This window comes from Erpetoichthys calabaricus, chromosome 6 (genome assembly GCF_900747795.2).
Source record: "Erpetoichthys calabaricus chromosome 6, fErpCal1.3, whole genome shotgun sequence".
Classification (NCBI taxonomy): Eukaryota; Metazoa; Chordata; class Cladistia; order Polypteriformes; family Polypteridae; genus Erpetoichthys; species Erpetoichthys calabaricus.
Window position 1 is genome coordinate 139,781,396 of NC_041399.2, and position 14,812 is coordinate 139,796,207.

Below are 14,812 nucleotides of genomic sequence, written 5' to 3' on the forward strand. Positions count from 1 at the left end.
GAATGTTGTTGTTAACATTTCCCAATTTTTTTTATATATTTTCAATTTTTTTTCATGCTATTGCCTTTCTGTAAAAATACAAAACAGTGTGTCTGGAGTAGTCTTCTTGCAATTGACACAGTCTTTTTCTAGTTCCTAATTCACATAGAATCTCAATGGGCCTTGTTCAAAGCCTCAGCTGTGGAAGCAGCTGCAAACAGTCACAGCCTGAAGGCCATAGGAGCCTCTCAAGGTGACAACCCAAGGCTCCAATAGCGAACACCAGAGGTGAGGGATACCATCAGGCTGAAAAAGGAGCCTTCCATGTATGGTTAGCAAAAAAGACTCCCGAAACAGCAAAGAAGTACTGACAGGCCAAAAGGGCTGCTGCCTTGGTGGTCAGTGAAGCAAACGCCCTGGTGTGGGAGGAGTTCTGAGAGACCATGGAAAATGACAATCGATCGGGCTCAAAGAGGTTCTGGCAAATCATCAGGTGACTCAGAAAGGGAAGGCAGGGAATCACCCAGGCTGTCCTCAGCAAGGGTGGAGAAGTGCTAACCCAGACTGTGGATGTTGTTTGGTGGTGGAACGAACACTTTGAGGAGTTCCTGAACCTAATGGACATACCCTCTGTGGAGAAGGTAGAGCCAGAAGTTGATGGGGGATCGATGCCCATTTCCCTGAGGTAGGTCACTGATTTGGTTAAGCAGCTCTGCAGAAGCAAAGCCCTAGAGGTGGATTAGATCCACCCAGAAATACTGAAGGCTCTGGACATTGCTGGGTCATGGCTGACACACCTTTTCAATGTTGCATGGTCCTTGGGAGCTGTGCCTCTGGAATGGCAGAACTGGGGTGGTGGTCTCCATTCTTATAAAGGGGGACGGTAGAGTGTGCTCCAACTATTGGGGGATCACACTCCTCAGCCTCCCTGGAAAAGCTTATGCCAGGGTACTAGGAAAGAGACTCTGTCCAGTCGTGGAACCTCAAATCCAGGAGGAGTATTGTGCATTCCTTCCAGGCTGTGGAATGTTGGACCTGCTTTTTACCCTCATGAGGATCGTGAAGGGGGTGTAGGAGTGCGCCTATGTTCCTTGAGGGATTCTGTTGAGGTGCTGGGAGAGTATGGGGTTCTGGGGCCCTTAATAAGGACTCTTTGGTCTCTGCATAATCACAGTGAGAGTTGTGTCTGCATACTCATCATTGTTCAAAGTGGATGAGGGACTTCTTCAGGGCTGTGTTTTGACTCCTGTCCTGTTTGTGATTTTCATGGACAGGATATCAAGGCACATCCAGGGAGGGGATGGGATCCAGTTCGGTGGCTTTAAAATTGTGTCACTGCTTTTTGCAGATTAGAACATTAGAACAATCTAGACGAGAAAATGCCATTCAGCCCAACAAAACTCACAAGTCCTATTCACATAATTCTTCTGAAAAAACATCAAGTCTAGTTTTAAAAGTCACTAATGTCTTACTGTTTACCACACTGCTTGGTAGCTTATTCCAAGTGTCTATGGTTCTTTCTGTAAAGAAAAACTTCCTAATGTTTGTGAGAAACTTACCCATAACACATTCCCAACTGTAGCCCCCTGTTCTTGATTAACTCATTTCAAAATAACAGTATTGATCCAATTCCCTTCATAATTTTAAACACTTCAATCATGTCACCTCTTAGTCTTCTGATGCTTAAACTGAAAAGGCTCAGCTCTTTTAATCTTTCTTCATAATTCATTCCCTGTAGCCCTGGAATCAGCCTAGTTGCTCTTCTCTGAATCTTTTCTAGCACTGCTATGTCCTTTTTGTAGCCTGGAGACCAAAACTGCACACAGTACCCCAGGTGAGGCCTCACCAGTGCATTTTAAAGCTTAAGCATAACCTCCATGGACATGTACTCCACACAATATGCTATATAACCTAACATTCTGTTTGCCTTCTTAATGGCTTCTGAACACTGTTGGGAAGTTGATAGTGTAGAGTCCACTACGACGCCTAAATCCTTCTCATAAGGTGTACTCTTGATTATCAGACCTCCCACTGTGTATTCAAAACTAACATTTTTACCTCCTATGTGTAATACTTTACATTTACTGACATTAAATTTCATTTGCCACAAATCTGCCCAAGCCTGTATGCTGTCCAAGACCTTCTATGATGATTTAACAGTTTCCAAATTATCTGCCAATCCACCTGTCTTGGTATCATCTGCAAACTTAACCAGCTTGTTACTTATATTCCTATCTAAATCATTTATATACAGTATATTAACAATAGCAGAGGCCCCAGCACTGACCCCTTTGGAACACCACTCTTAACGTCAGCCAATTCTGATGAGGTTCCGCACCATCACCCTCTGTTTCCAATGTCTGAGGCAATTTTGCACCCATCTAAAAACATTCACCCTGAACTCCCACTTCTTTTAGTTTGATGCCCAATCACTCATGTGGCAAATTATCAAATGCTTTGTGAAAGTCAAGATAAATAATATCATATGCTCCATTTTGATCATATCCTTTTGCTGTTTTCTCATAGAATTCCAGCATGTTAGTAAAACACGACTTCCCTCTTTTGAACCCATGCGGACTGCTCAAAAAAACTCCTGTACTTGATATGTGCTGCTCAATCTTATCCTTAATAATTCCTTTCATTAATTTAACTGTGATGTATGTTAAGCTTATTGGCCTATATTTGCTTGGATCTGCCTGGTCACCCTTTGTATATAATGGAATAATATTTGTCATTTTCCATTCTTTTGGAATCTCTTCAGTGTGTAGTGACTTCCTAAAACATATGTGTCAAGGGCTTATATATGTAATCGCTAGCATCTCTAAGAACTCAAGGGTAAATATTATCTGGTCCTGGTGATTTGTTTGATGTCAGCCTATTTAATCTGAGCAGTACTTCTCCCTCTACAATTTCTAAAACCTTCAGTACCTTCTTAGTAGTCCTATTTATTACCGCTTGCGGAGAGCCGATCTTCGTGCCGAGTTCATTCCGAGTTCATTCCGAGTTCTCGGATGATTGACAAGCAGCAGTGTGCAGCAACGTGCAGCGATTGGTCGAGGCGCTCTTGTGCCGAGTTTTTTGTAAACTTTGATTGGCTGGGAAAGAGATGCGTTCCGAGTTCTGCTCCGAAAGACCCGCCTCCCCGTCTAAAAGCGGCGATGTCTTGTTTCGAGTTTTATTGTAAAGGGGGGCCCGCTGATACTATTAACATGGTACCATTGATGTTACAAGGATTATAGAGAAGTGAACTAAAACAGATGTAGTTTAATCTAATGAGAATTCATTTGTTTTGTACATATTAATAAAAGTATTCTTTTTTTTTCATTTTAGTAAACTGGTTTCAGTAATATAAATATCTGTAAACAGTCTGGACAGAATTGCGTTATAATTATGTTTGTTAATAATAAATAATAATAATGCTAATAATAAAAATGCTAGCAATGGGAAAATGCAGTGTAACAAGGTAGTTGTAATATTATTAAAGGCCTTAAAGAAAGTCAGTACTAGTATTACTAACCATTTATATTTATTTATTTTTTTTGTGTGTCCCTTTACTCTTTCAGAATTCAGAATTAACAGTTTCTGGTATCTCATACCATGGCTGGCAGTAGTATTCCTACGTGAGTCTTTGTTTGTAGTAGCAATGTTCCTCTCAAAACAAAGGAATCTTTCTGTAATTGACGTACTGGTTGATTGCGTTGTTTTAATAGACCCAACATCACCTGCGGTGTTGACATGTAAGTATTCATAGGTTAAATATCGCGAAGGTTCGTTCATTTGAAAAAAAAAAAAACCCTTTTGGATTATTGGGTTTGGTGCCTATAGAATTTGTTCAAAGGTGGTGGTTTATCATCCTATTGTTCCCTTTTTCCTTTTTGCATGCTCAGTTACTCTTTATTTGATCTCTGTTGGAGGCAACGTCGCTTGGTGCAGACTATATGGTGGTTGTAACCTATTCGTTGTTCCCTGAAGGCCAATTTGTAATATTCTGAAATTTGTTGTAAAACTTTGGAATGGAACTGTAACTTTGTCTTGGTTTATCTAATTTATCCAGCTTGAACCCTGCGAGCTCCAGTTTGGACAGTACCGGGGTCAGACTTTTAAATGGTTGCTGACCCATGACCTCGGCTATGCCGTCATGGTGTTGGCAACCCACCTAAGGGAGCGCAAAGATGGCCAGGTGTCGGATAGCCCGCTGGCGAGCAATAAAAACGCCCTGGAGTCGTACGCCTGGCTCTTCCCCGACGTGAAGAAGGCCATCCGTCATCGCCAGGAGAGAGACGGGTCGGCCAGGACTCTGGACGAGGGCAAGAGGCTCGTCGGCTTCGGCCAACACGGACACCTGACGTTTGAGGCCCTTTACGATACAGAAGATCGGGAGGCCAAGAGGTGAGAGACTTTTGGGTGAGGTCTGAGGGGAAGGGCACAGCAAGGTAGTTGGAACCCTGCTTCCATTTGTTCACCTGTTACCATTTCCGCTGTTGTACCCCAATACAGTTACATCAAATGGCTCCGGCGCCAGACCACCAAAGTCGGGACCAAAATGCATGCACTCCAGCTGTATGTGCAGCGGAGAGACAAGGCGAAGGCGGCAGCAACCTCTTCCCTTCCCAAAACCACCACTGTTGCCCCCACCGCCTCTCTCTCTGCAGCAGCCTCCGTCATCGAGATTCCCGATGACGTGCTGTTGTCGGCCAGCATGGAGTTGGACGCTGGTAAGTGACAGCCACCCATGGAAACTGGTGGTGGCTTCTTCACTTTTTTTGTTTAACCTGTTATTTGTTTGAATTTGTTAACAACCTTCCCCAGCATCTACCTCCCAGTCTGCAACCAGTGGAGGGCCCTTGCCATCCCAGCGCTCCCAACCGACGGCTGATCCGGGAAAGCAGCCTTCGCAAACGCTGTCCGTAGCCAGGAGAGAGGTGAGTTAAAAGGATGTGTTTGTTTGAATTGCATTGCCAGGAAAGAAACAGGCCCTGTCTGATCGCTTTTGTTTGTTTTTCTGTTGTTCATGCTGTCTGTGTCTCTCTCTCTCTCTCACACACACATACACACAGCTACTTTTTCCCGAGGGCTGGAGGAGTTCACTACCAAAAGAACAGCACGCGTGGTTAAGTCGGGTCCTTTTCACCAGGGGCAAGGACGGAAAGCCTGTGCTGACCTCCAACCTTCGCCTTTGGTGGCACCCTCCCGGCCCCCGCAACGTGTACCTCCAGCCCCCGACATCGCCCGACGCCTTTTTTCAGCGCCCGTTTTTCCTGTGGATGCCGTACCGCATGTGGGGCTACAAGCTGTCCTGCACGGCGTGCAGCCACAGGTTGTCGGGAGCCGGACTCTACAGGACCGTCCGGAGGGTCCTGGACACAGACGGATGGTACTTTATGGCCACGGAGTACCTGGAGTGCCGGCGCTGCAAGAAGAAGGTGGCGGGCTGGTCGCAGGATATCTTGGATCAGCTGCACTGCACCCATCGGGATCAGTTTCCAGCTATCCTGACTTACAGGTCAGACAAGGAGTCTCCGATGGCCGGGTCAACTCTCCACAGGTAGACGGGCACACACACGGGCAGTCCTAACGTCTCTGTTCTGTCTTAACACAGATTATCCTGCGACAAAAAGCTGATCGGGCAGATGCGTGAACGCACGCTGGGCAACGGGGCCACCCGGCTGCGCAAATATCTGCTCGAGCAGCACGGCAACACCTGGTTGGAGCGGTCCAGACTGTTCATGTTCGCGGTCACCAAGTTCATTACACCGGGTGCCGAGGCACCTACGACTCCGCCTCTACCGCGGATGACCCCGGTGCCTGGTACAAAGTGGTTGCTGTCCATCTATGCCAGGGTGGTGGCTTCGAGGCTAGATGAGACCAAGGCCCGGATCACCTCCATCTTTGGCTCAATCCTGAAGATGGACTCAACAAAGAAGGTGAGCGATATCGTCATCCTCTCCTTCCTTCCTTCCTTCCTTCCTTCCTTCCTTCCTTCCAGCTTACCGTCACTCTCCCTTTCATCGTTCAGGTGATCAAGAAACTAGCTGGTGCCGCGGCAGGAATGGCAGCCTGGGTGACCAACGTGGGGAACGAGCACGGCCAGATCTTGATCAGCGTCCTCACTGCAGCCGAGGGCGCTGGCCTGCACCCCATGGCCACCGGGCTGATGCGGCGATACCGTGATGCCAGTGTGTCCCCGCCTCTGGTCCTGTATGTGGACCGAGACTGCTGTTCCCACGGGGGACCCTGCAAGGTGTCCCTCTTATTCAACCAGTGGGATCAGCTGGTGGTGCGGCTCGACGTGTGGCACCTGATGCGACGCTTTGCAGCGGGTGTCACCACGGAGAGCCACCCACTGTACAGCCTCTTCATGGCGCGTCTCTCGTTCTGCATCTTTGAGTGGGACCAGGGAGACGTCGCCAGGCTGCGACAGGCCAAGGCTGGCGAGGCGGGGAACGATCCCTGAGGCTCCGGCTACGGAAAGATCCCACTAAAGGAGCTGGCCCGCCACTGCCGCCGCCGCACACGTGGGGCGGAGGAGACGGGCCGGCTCATCGACGAGATGCTGGAGGCCTTCGGGGACGCCACTGACACCATGGGTATCCCGCTTTTGGACCGCGCAAAAATACAGGAAATATGGAAAACTCAGAGGCGCCACCTCCACTGCATCCAGGACCCACCCGGCGTGCACCTGTACATGCAGACCGGGCAGCTGGTCAAAGGGGGGATCACGCTGCCGGTGTTCAGGTGTGGCCGTGGTTCAACTTCGTTGGAGTCGTTCCACCTGCATCTGGACCGCTTCATACCTGGTAAGGGTGCTCAGAAACCTGTTCTTTGTGACCTGTGTTGTGCGAGGGAGTGGGTGGCATTGCATTTTTATCTCTGTGTCTCTCTCTCTCTCACTCACTCACCGTGTCTTTCAGGCACTTCAGCCAGCGCGGCCCACTTTCAGGCCTATCTGCTGGAAGGCCTGGCGCGGTGGAACGAGGACCGTGCGGCAAAAGCAGTGGAGGAAGGAGACCGTGATATCGTCTGCTACAGTGGCCAACTCCAGCACTCCGTCAACGAGCTGAGCGACATTGTATATCGCATGAAGCTGGTTGACGATTACACCCGGCCTGCGAAGTACACTGGTGAGGCGGGCGTCCAGCTGTCTCTCTCTCTCTCTCTCTCTCTCTCTCCCCTCTCCCCAACCTTTTCATTTTAAAACACTTCCGTCCTTTTCACAGGTGAGCTCATAGGTATCGAGTACCTATTTTCGCAGACCGGTCGAGTGCTGGAGGAAGTGATGGGCAGGGATCCCGACGCTCCGGATGGGACTGATACAGACGACGACAATGACAGTGTCGACGAGGGCTTCCAAGAGGACGAGGGGCCGGTGCAGGAACCTCTGGACAACACCGTCTTCGGCCTTGAGGAGGACTTCGCCCGACAACCGTTGTCGTCTGACAAGTCCCTGTCGCGCTCTGCCATCGGCGCCTCAAAGTCTGGGCCAGCCGACCAGGACACCTCCCCTGGAGACGAGGCCACTCAAAGCGTGTCCCACGAGCTGGTAAGTCTCTCCCGACGAGTTGTGCTATACCTGTGGAATATCTGAGGAGTGCTCCCCTTTCTCACTTTCGCTCTCTTCCCCCAACAGAATAGCCTTGGACCTGACACTGGCCCAGGTTACCAGCACGTGGTCGACCTGGCCTCCAGTCTCGTGAAGCTGCGTCACCATCCCTACGTGACGCAGCAGCAAGTGGCGGAGATCGTCACCCTCTGGGAACGATTGCCGGAGGGCGACAAGGCCCCAGTTCGCTTTCCGCCACGCCACCAGGAAAGACTGGTGCAGGGGAGGTTCCGACGCAAGCACTCACAGACCAGTGTCACACCGGGAGTGGAGAGCTTGCAACGGTAGGTGATCAACCTCTTTGGTGTCGCATCTTTCCTTTTGATGGGATATCGATGGCATGGCTGACTGACTGATCTCTCTCTTCCTCCCTCCCTCCCTCCCACTCCCCGAATTTTGTAGGTGTATGGTCGGCCAAGGCGGCCAAGCCGCACAGATGCCAAACATCAGCCGCCTTGTGGAGGCCGTTTGTGTACAGCTGTCCAGGATTCACCCCGAAGGAACCACCATCAGCGGCGTGAGGGTGAACCGCTGGGCAGCTGTGATGCGGGATTACATCTGCATCCAGGAAAATATCCTGACAAATCCGGTACTCGTGGCCCAGACACGCATCCAGTTATTCCCCCTCAATCAGCGCACCCTGGCACAATGGTAAGTACACACTGGACAAGTACCATCCACATGCCCCTCTCCTCCCTCCCACCCTGACTTACTTTGCTTTCTGTCCCTGTAGGCACTACACTCGCACCAGGGAGCTGGTACGGCGGGCTCTGGAGATGGCCGTGCCACTGCCAACCAGCTCGGCCCTTGCTTCAGAGCCCACCCCTACCGTTCGACCACGACCCACGGGCCCCGAGCTGTCCGCTGCACAACCACTACAGTTCCATAACCCGCCTGACCTATCTGGTCAGGCGACGCAGCGACGTCGGGGCCCCGTGGATGTGGCACCAGCCATCATTGGGCACCCCCCCGAGCCACATGAAGCACCCGTCACCCAGCCACTCTCCCCGCCGGCTGACACTGCCACTGCTCCGCTTCCACCGCCGCCGGCAGGACCCTCAGTACCCCGCACCACTGCCTGGCGGCGAAAGAAAAAGGAGGAGGCGGACGAGCTGGCACGACAGCAAGGAAACCCCCCCAAGCAACGGAAAAAAATCGAAAATTACATTTGCAAGTGCTGTGGCCGTCCTAAAACAAAAGAGTTCGGCCACAGCCAATTTGGGGGGGAATTCTTTTGCTCCACCTCAGCCGGCAAAACTATACAGGAGTGGCTGGAGGAAAAGAGGAGGGAGAAGAAAAATCGTGCTGGGGGGGATAGCCATTAAAGAATTGTATTTCTTTCTTTCTTTCTTTCTTTATTTATTTATTTATTTGATTTGTAGATGGGCCCATACAGTGTTTATTTTTTTTTTATTTTTTTTTTTGTTCACGAGGAGGTCTGCTGTTTTTACTTTTTTTTATTTTTTTTATTTTTTTGCAAATGACTGGCACTTTATATATTGTCAAGGAGGCCTCCTTCTTTTTTCAAGATGTTTTTACTTTTTTTTTTGCAATGACTGGCAGGCCTCCTCTTCCTCTCAATTTTCTTTTTTAATTTTGGGCTACATCTACTGGTTCTCTACTCTGTTTGGTAGTTATTTTTTTATTGCAAAAATTGTTTGATATTTATTTATTTGTTTATATATAGTTCCTTGGATTGTTAGTTTGACTTTTATTTATTTATACTTATTTCATGTTATTTATTGTATATAGTTGTTTGATCGATTTCTATTTATTATGTGTATATATTTCATTTTATAAACCTTGTTGATTGAATCGTTGTGCCTGCCTGCCTGCTTCTGTCCAGCCGCCGCTTTAAGGGCTCTCTGTTTACCTTCCCGCGACCGCGTGGCTAATCGGCTATGCGCCCGCCCCTTTCACCTTTTACGGACCCGGCTCTGCAGAGCAGGCGACCTTCTTCCGCCACGAAGATCGGCTCCCTTTTTTACCGCTGGGGGGTTACCGATTTCCTCACTTGTGAACACCTCACAAAAATGCAAGTTTAGAGAGTCCAATATTTCACTGTCTGAATCTTTTAATTCCCCTTTACTATTTCTGATGCACTTCACCTCCTCCTTGACTGTTCTATGTGATATGTTCTCCATCCATCCATTATCCAACCCGATATATCCTAACTACAGGGTCACGGGGGTCTGCTGGAGCCAATCCCAGCCAACACAGGGCGCAAGGCAGGAACTAAACCCCAGGCAGGGCACCAGCCCACCACAGGTGATATGTTCTTTCATACTAAAATGCTGAAAGAATCTCTTAGGGTCATCTTTTGACTTATTTGTTATATTCCTCTCCAACTGTCTTTTAGCCACCCTAATATCGTTCTTAATGGTTGCTTTCATGTTCTCATACGTCCTAGGATTCATTTTGTAGTTATTAGTCTTATATGCCTTATAAAGCTTCTTTTTCCTTTGCAGCTTATCTTTTAACTCTTTATTAAGAGGAGTTTTTAAAAATTTCCTATTAATTCCAAATTTAGGTATGTATCTGTTCTGCATTACATGTAAAGCATTTTTCAACCTGTTCCACTGCTCCTCGACTGTCCATCCATCCATCTATCCATCCATTATCCAACCCGCTATATCCTAGCTACAGGGTCACGGGGGTCTGCTGGAGCCAATCCCAGCCAACACAGGGTGCAAAGCAGGACACAAACCCCGGGCAGGGCGCCAGCCCACAGCAGTCTTCGTCTGTCTCCACACTTAAAAGCTTATCCCAGTATATCCTCCTTAGACTTTGCCACATCTGATCAAAATTTGCCCTTCCAAAGTTAAACATAACAACTTTAGTCTTTGCATCTGCACTCAAACAAAACACTGAGTACTGTATTATATTATGGTCACTTGACGATAGTGGTTCAATCATCTCTACACCCTCAATTCTGTCTTGATTATTACAAAATACTAAATCCAGACAAGCTTCACCCCATGTTGGTGCTTTAACATACTGTGTTAAAAACAGTCACTGATTACTTCTAAAAACTCCTGCTCTTGCGTGCTGCTATTTGCAAGGTTATCCCAGTTAATATTCGGATAATTAAAGTTCCACATTATAGCTATTAAATGATCATTATGCTCTGCTACATACAGATCCATCTCACTTGCCTTATTTTTGATAATTTTAGCATTAAGGCAAGCTATTTTAATGTGCTACTCATTCTACATGTAAATGTTGGGTTAGAATTTACATTACTAAGCATTTTTATTTCTACATCATTTTTTACTCCATGTTTAGTTCTAAACCTGGCCTGTCTTAAACTCTCTGCCCCACCCCCCAACTCCCCATTCCCTAGTTTAAACAATCCTCGACTAGCATACTCATACACCCTCCAATACATTGGTGCCCCTCCAGTTCAGATGTAATCCGTTGCAGCAGAACAGGTCCTATCTGTTACAAAAAAGTCCAATGCCCCATAAATCTATACCCTTCTACCATGCACCAAGATTTAAGCCTTCTAATCTCCTCAATCTTACCTGGACTGATGCATGGCACAGGCAGAACTTTACAGAAGACTACCTTGTCAGTTCTGCTCCTCAGACTGGCAAATAACTCTTTGAATTTAGATTGCAGAACTGACAGAGTACCCTTATGTATGACATTTGTTCCAGCATGGACAATAACAGCTGGATCCACCCCTGCTCTGGACAAGAGCCTATCCACCCTTCCAGGGAGATCCCCCACCTGTGCACCCAGAAGGCAACACACTGTGCAAGACTCTCTGTCTCTGGAGCAAACCTGCATTTCAATCCCCCTAATGATCGAGTCCCCAACTATCACTACCCTTCTCTTTCTAGGAACTGGTTTTGAGGTGGCCCATTGGGCATCCTCATCCATGCCTACCACCTCAGAATCATCAGAGACACCATCCAACTCCACAAGGACCTGAAAACGGTTTGACACTTCTAATTCTGGGGTTGATGCCCCCAGACAGTGTGCTCCCTTTACCTTAGCCTTGTTACCGTGACCCACCTATCTCTACCTGTCTGGTTTGGAATCTCCCCTTGTGCCACCTTAGGTGTGCACACTGTCTCTCTAAAGGACACCTGGGCCAGGTCCACCAATTCTCTACTACAACGCAGCCCAGTCAACTCCTCCTTCAGTTCAGCAACCCTGACCTCGAGGTGCTGAATCAGCTGGCATCTCCTGCAGATGTAGCCCTCATAGACAACTGACTCCTCCAAGCCATCATCTAAAAAGTCCAACATCCAACAGGACTTGCATTGCGCTGGCCTCGTTATTAAAATTTGACTTAGGATTGTTAAAACTTTTTTTAATTCAAATTAAATTATTTAACTTAAATGGTAAAACTAAAAAAATTAAGCCAAAGAAAATAGATGATAGAACTGCTACAGCTATTTTACACCTTCTGTCCCCTTAAGCCCCTGTACTATTCTCCCTCTCAACTGCCTGCTATTTGTCTTTCTATGAGGTTAACTTCACTTTTCTCTGTCTGTTTTTCTAATTTTGCGTCCTTATTCCTTATTTAAAAGCTCTCCACTCGCATTGTTTGTATTCACCTGTATTAATGAACCCTCACACTGTCGCCCACTTAACTGTTTTACCTCTGGACCGCTAATAACTGTTCAATCTAAAATAAATAGATAGATAGATAGATAAATAAATAAATAAAACTTGCTTATGTGATATCCTGTGTAGTGGCAAAGTGGCCCCAACCCACAATCTGGACATCTGATAGTTTATGAATCAAACAGGATCAGTGGAGAGATGAGACACAGACAAAAATTGAAAGGTGAATGGTGCAAGTTTATTTACAAGAGTGCTGTACAACAAAAAATGCAGTAGAGTCAGGTAGGCTTTGAATCACAGTCCTTCAGCACTGACACTTCACACTCTTCAGAAATAAATAAAACCAAAAAAAAAAAAGAAAAATATGGTGTATTTACAAAAACAGTGCACTCCTACAAAAACTACACACACACTTCAACAATGAAGGTAGTCTTCCTTTATCTGTGGCTCAGGAAAATCCTCCAACAAAAAAAATGCACAAGAACAGAAAACAAGTGTGTGTATATACAAAAAAAAAACAATTGCACCAATCCCAAAATCAAAAACTATCCCAACACCAAATAAGTATATATACCTCCACCAAAATTATCACTAGGAGATATATACTATAACTATATGTGCAAAAGAATATATACAAAGCCTCCAAAATCAGAACTGCTCCTCCAATTGCTCAGCAGTGCTTACTCCTACCTGACCTTTAGGTCCACTGATGACCCCTGTTGGCTGGCAACTCCTTAAATATAACCAGCAAGATTCTCCAGCCAATCTGCCACCCCGTCTACCCCACGCACCTATCCAAGTAAACGCTAGCACATTCACGTCACGCACTGCGACACGCGCTGAGCAACTTTGTATTTAAAATCGACCCCTGCATGTTGCGCGTCCAACCCTCCAGATGGCCAACGGCTATGCTGAGCTCAAGCACACCAGTTGCTGACTCACGACTAAGTAAATTCAGTTATTCACAATATGGGATCTCCATCTCTGATTCAATCCTGGTTTCATAAGCAAATGCCGGATTTTCCTTTCAGGCGCTCCGCACCTTAAACCACATATGCTGGGCAGGCTGCAGGGACACTGGTGTGTTAAAGTGAACATGTGTGGAGGAGCCCATACTGGCCATTATACCAGTTCCATGTGTGTCCAGATTCACTGCGCCTCACAGCGCTCACCAATTAGACGGCCCCACGTTCCCGCGGCAGTGCCTTCAACACACAAACGGTAAGCACACTTCCTTTCCGCTGCCATACTTATAACCTTACAAATACCAGTGCTCGGTTTAAGTGAATATATCCTGCTAGTTATTTTGTTACTGTCTTATGTGTTCCTACAGCCCCTTATGCCTGATCGGCCGTCTTAACGCTGGACACTTACCTACGCACCGCTTAGCCTTCCCCTTTATTATTTCAAAGTCAGCTCCAGCCTTGTTTTTTTTAAATCTATGGAACTGTAGTTTCAGTTACTTATTAACTATTTATTGCTTTTTATTTAGTTACAGATGCCAATATCCGTTACTGCTGCTTTCTACCCTGGCTCCTCAAGATTAGTTCAAAAATAGATAACAAGAACAAGCGCACATAGAAGTACAAGGGACTTTTCCAAGCGCACTTCCAAACACCTTTGCTCCTGAAGCAAAAAACCCTTCTAAAGGGAAAAAAGCTTTAAAAATTCCCACAAGGTTCCTTAGCGGCAACCAAAACCCAAGTTTATAGCAGCATGTCACACAGGTGTGCATGGGAGGTAGCTAAATAGCTCAAGAGAAGGTAATTCCCGGCCGGATCAGGGGGTGGCAGAGTGCACTAATCCTTTCTTTTATCTCCCCACAGACCAAATGTGAGAAATTCCGCCTGGCTCCCATGACGTCAGTTCTGGTTCTGCCCCAGAAGATGTCAGTTCCGGTTCTGCCCCAGAAGACATCACTTCCGGTACTGTCCCATAAGACGTTACTTCCAGAGCAGCAGAAGAGCCCACCTCCTAATGATGTAATTTCCACATCCCAAGAAGTCACAGCTTGATGGCCTAATTTCCAGTTCCTGTTTTTCAACTATATATCCACTGTGTTTCATAACCTATTCAGTTCTGTTGTGGACTCTTGTCTGTAAAGACCCTTTCATCAAACTTGTTTCTTGCATCAGCAGCCAATTCTCAATTATATGGGAGGCTGCCCCAAACCTCTTTATTACCACAAGTAAAATGTGTTTGTTTAATTAACTCTCACACCACAGAAAACACCAAAAACTCTCAGCAGTCTCTCTCACTTGCAAATGTCAGCACATCCTCTCAGCCTCCAATGATGAACAAATGAATTAATTTTGCTGTTGTCATCATTAGCTACTTATTCAATAAATATGTGTAGATAGCTTTAGAAAAAAAGGCTTTTACTGAAGAAACAATTCAGCTAAGATTGTTCATCAGTTCCTGTTCATTTAGTGTTTGTAAAATAACGATTTAGTCATGGTTAGATGGTTCATAAGGTGCTACATGCATCTGAAATGCTATGTAATTTGTTATGTCTGCAATCTTAGTTATGAAAAAATCCTTTCTAATTTGTATGAGATTTATGACCAACTGATTGCATCTTTCCTGAAGTGAAGATGGGCATTAGCCTTATTTATTTGCTTTCAGAATCGCCTAGCACCAGGGTCACACCAAATA

The 14,812-nt window shown here is 46.6% G+C and overlaps 1 protein-coding gene across 1 annotated transcript; it reads left to right on the forward strand.

Annotated features, from left to right (window-relative positions):
- The first annotated feature begins 5,771 nt into the window (after positions 1-5,771).
- On the forward strand, positions 5,772-8,904 carry LOC114653110 (uncharacterized). The gene is made up of 6 exons (XM_028803281.2): positions 5,772-6,776; positions 6,891-7,100; positions 7,197-7,519; positions 7,607-7,863; positions 7,982-8,230; positions 8,313-8,904. The coding sequence occupies exons 1-6, from the start codon at positions 6,530-6,532 to the stop codon at positions 8,902-8,904; spliced, it is 1,878 nt and encodes a 625-aa protein (XP_028659114.1). The 5' UTR covers positions 5,772-6,529.
- Positions 8,905-14,812: the final 5,908 nt, after the last annotated feature.

What these genes read in the sequence shown, in the direction of transcription:
- LOC114653110 (XM_028803281.2), top strand. Translation starts at nt 6,530, where the DNA reads ATGCTGGAGGCCTTCGGGGACGCCACTGACACCATGGGTATCCCGCTT. An exon ending in GGAGTGGAGAGCTTGCAACG is followed by an intron (nt 7,864 to 7,981) that starts GTAGGTGATCAA and finishes CGAATTTTGTAG; the next exon opens with GTGTATGGTCGGCCAAGGCG. An exon ending in CAGCGCACCCTGGCACAATG is followed by an intron (nt 8,231 to 8,312) that starts GTAAGTACACAC and finishes CTGTCCCTGTAG; the next exon opens with GCACTACACTCGCACCAGGG.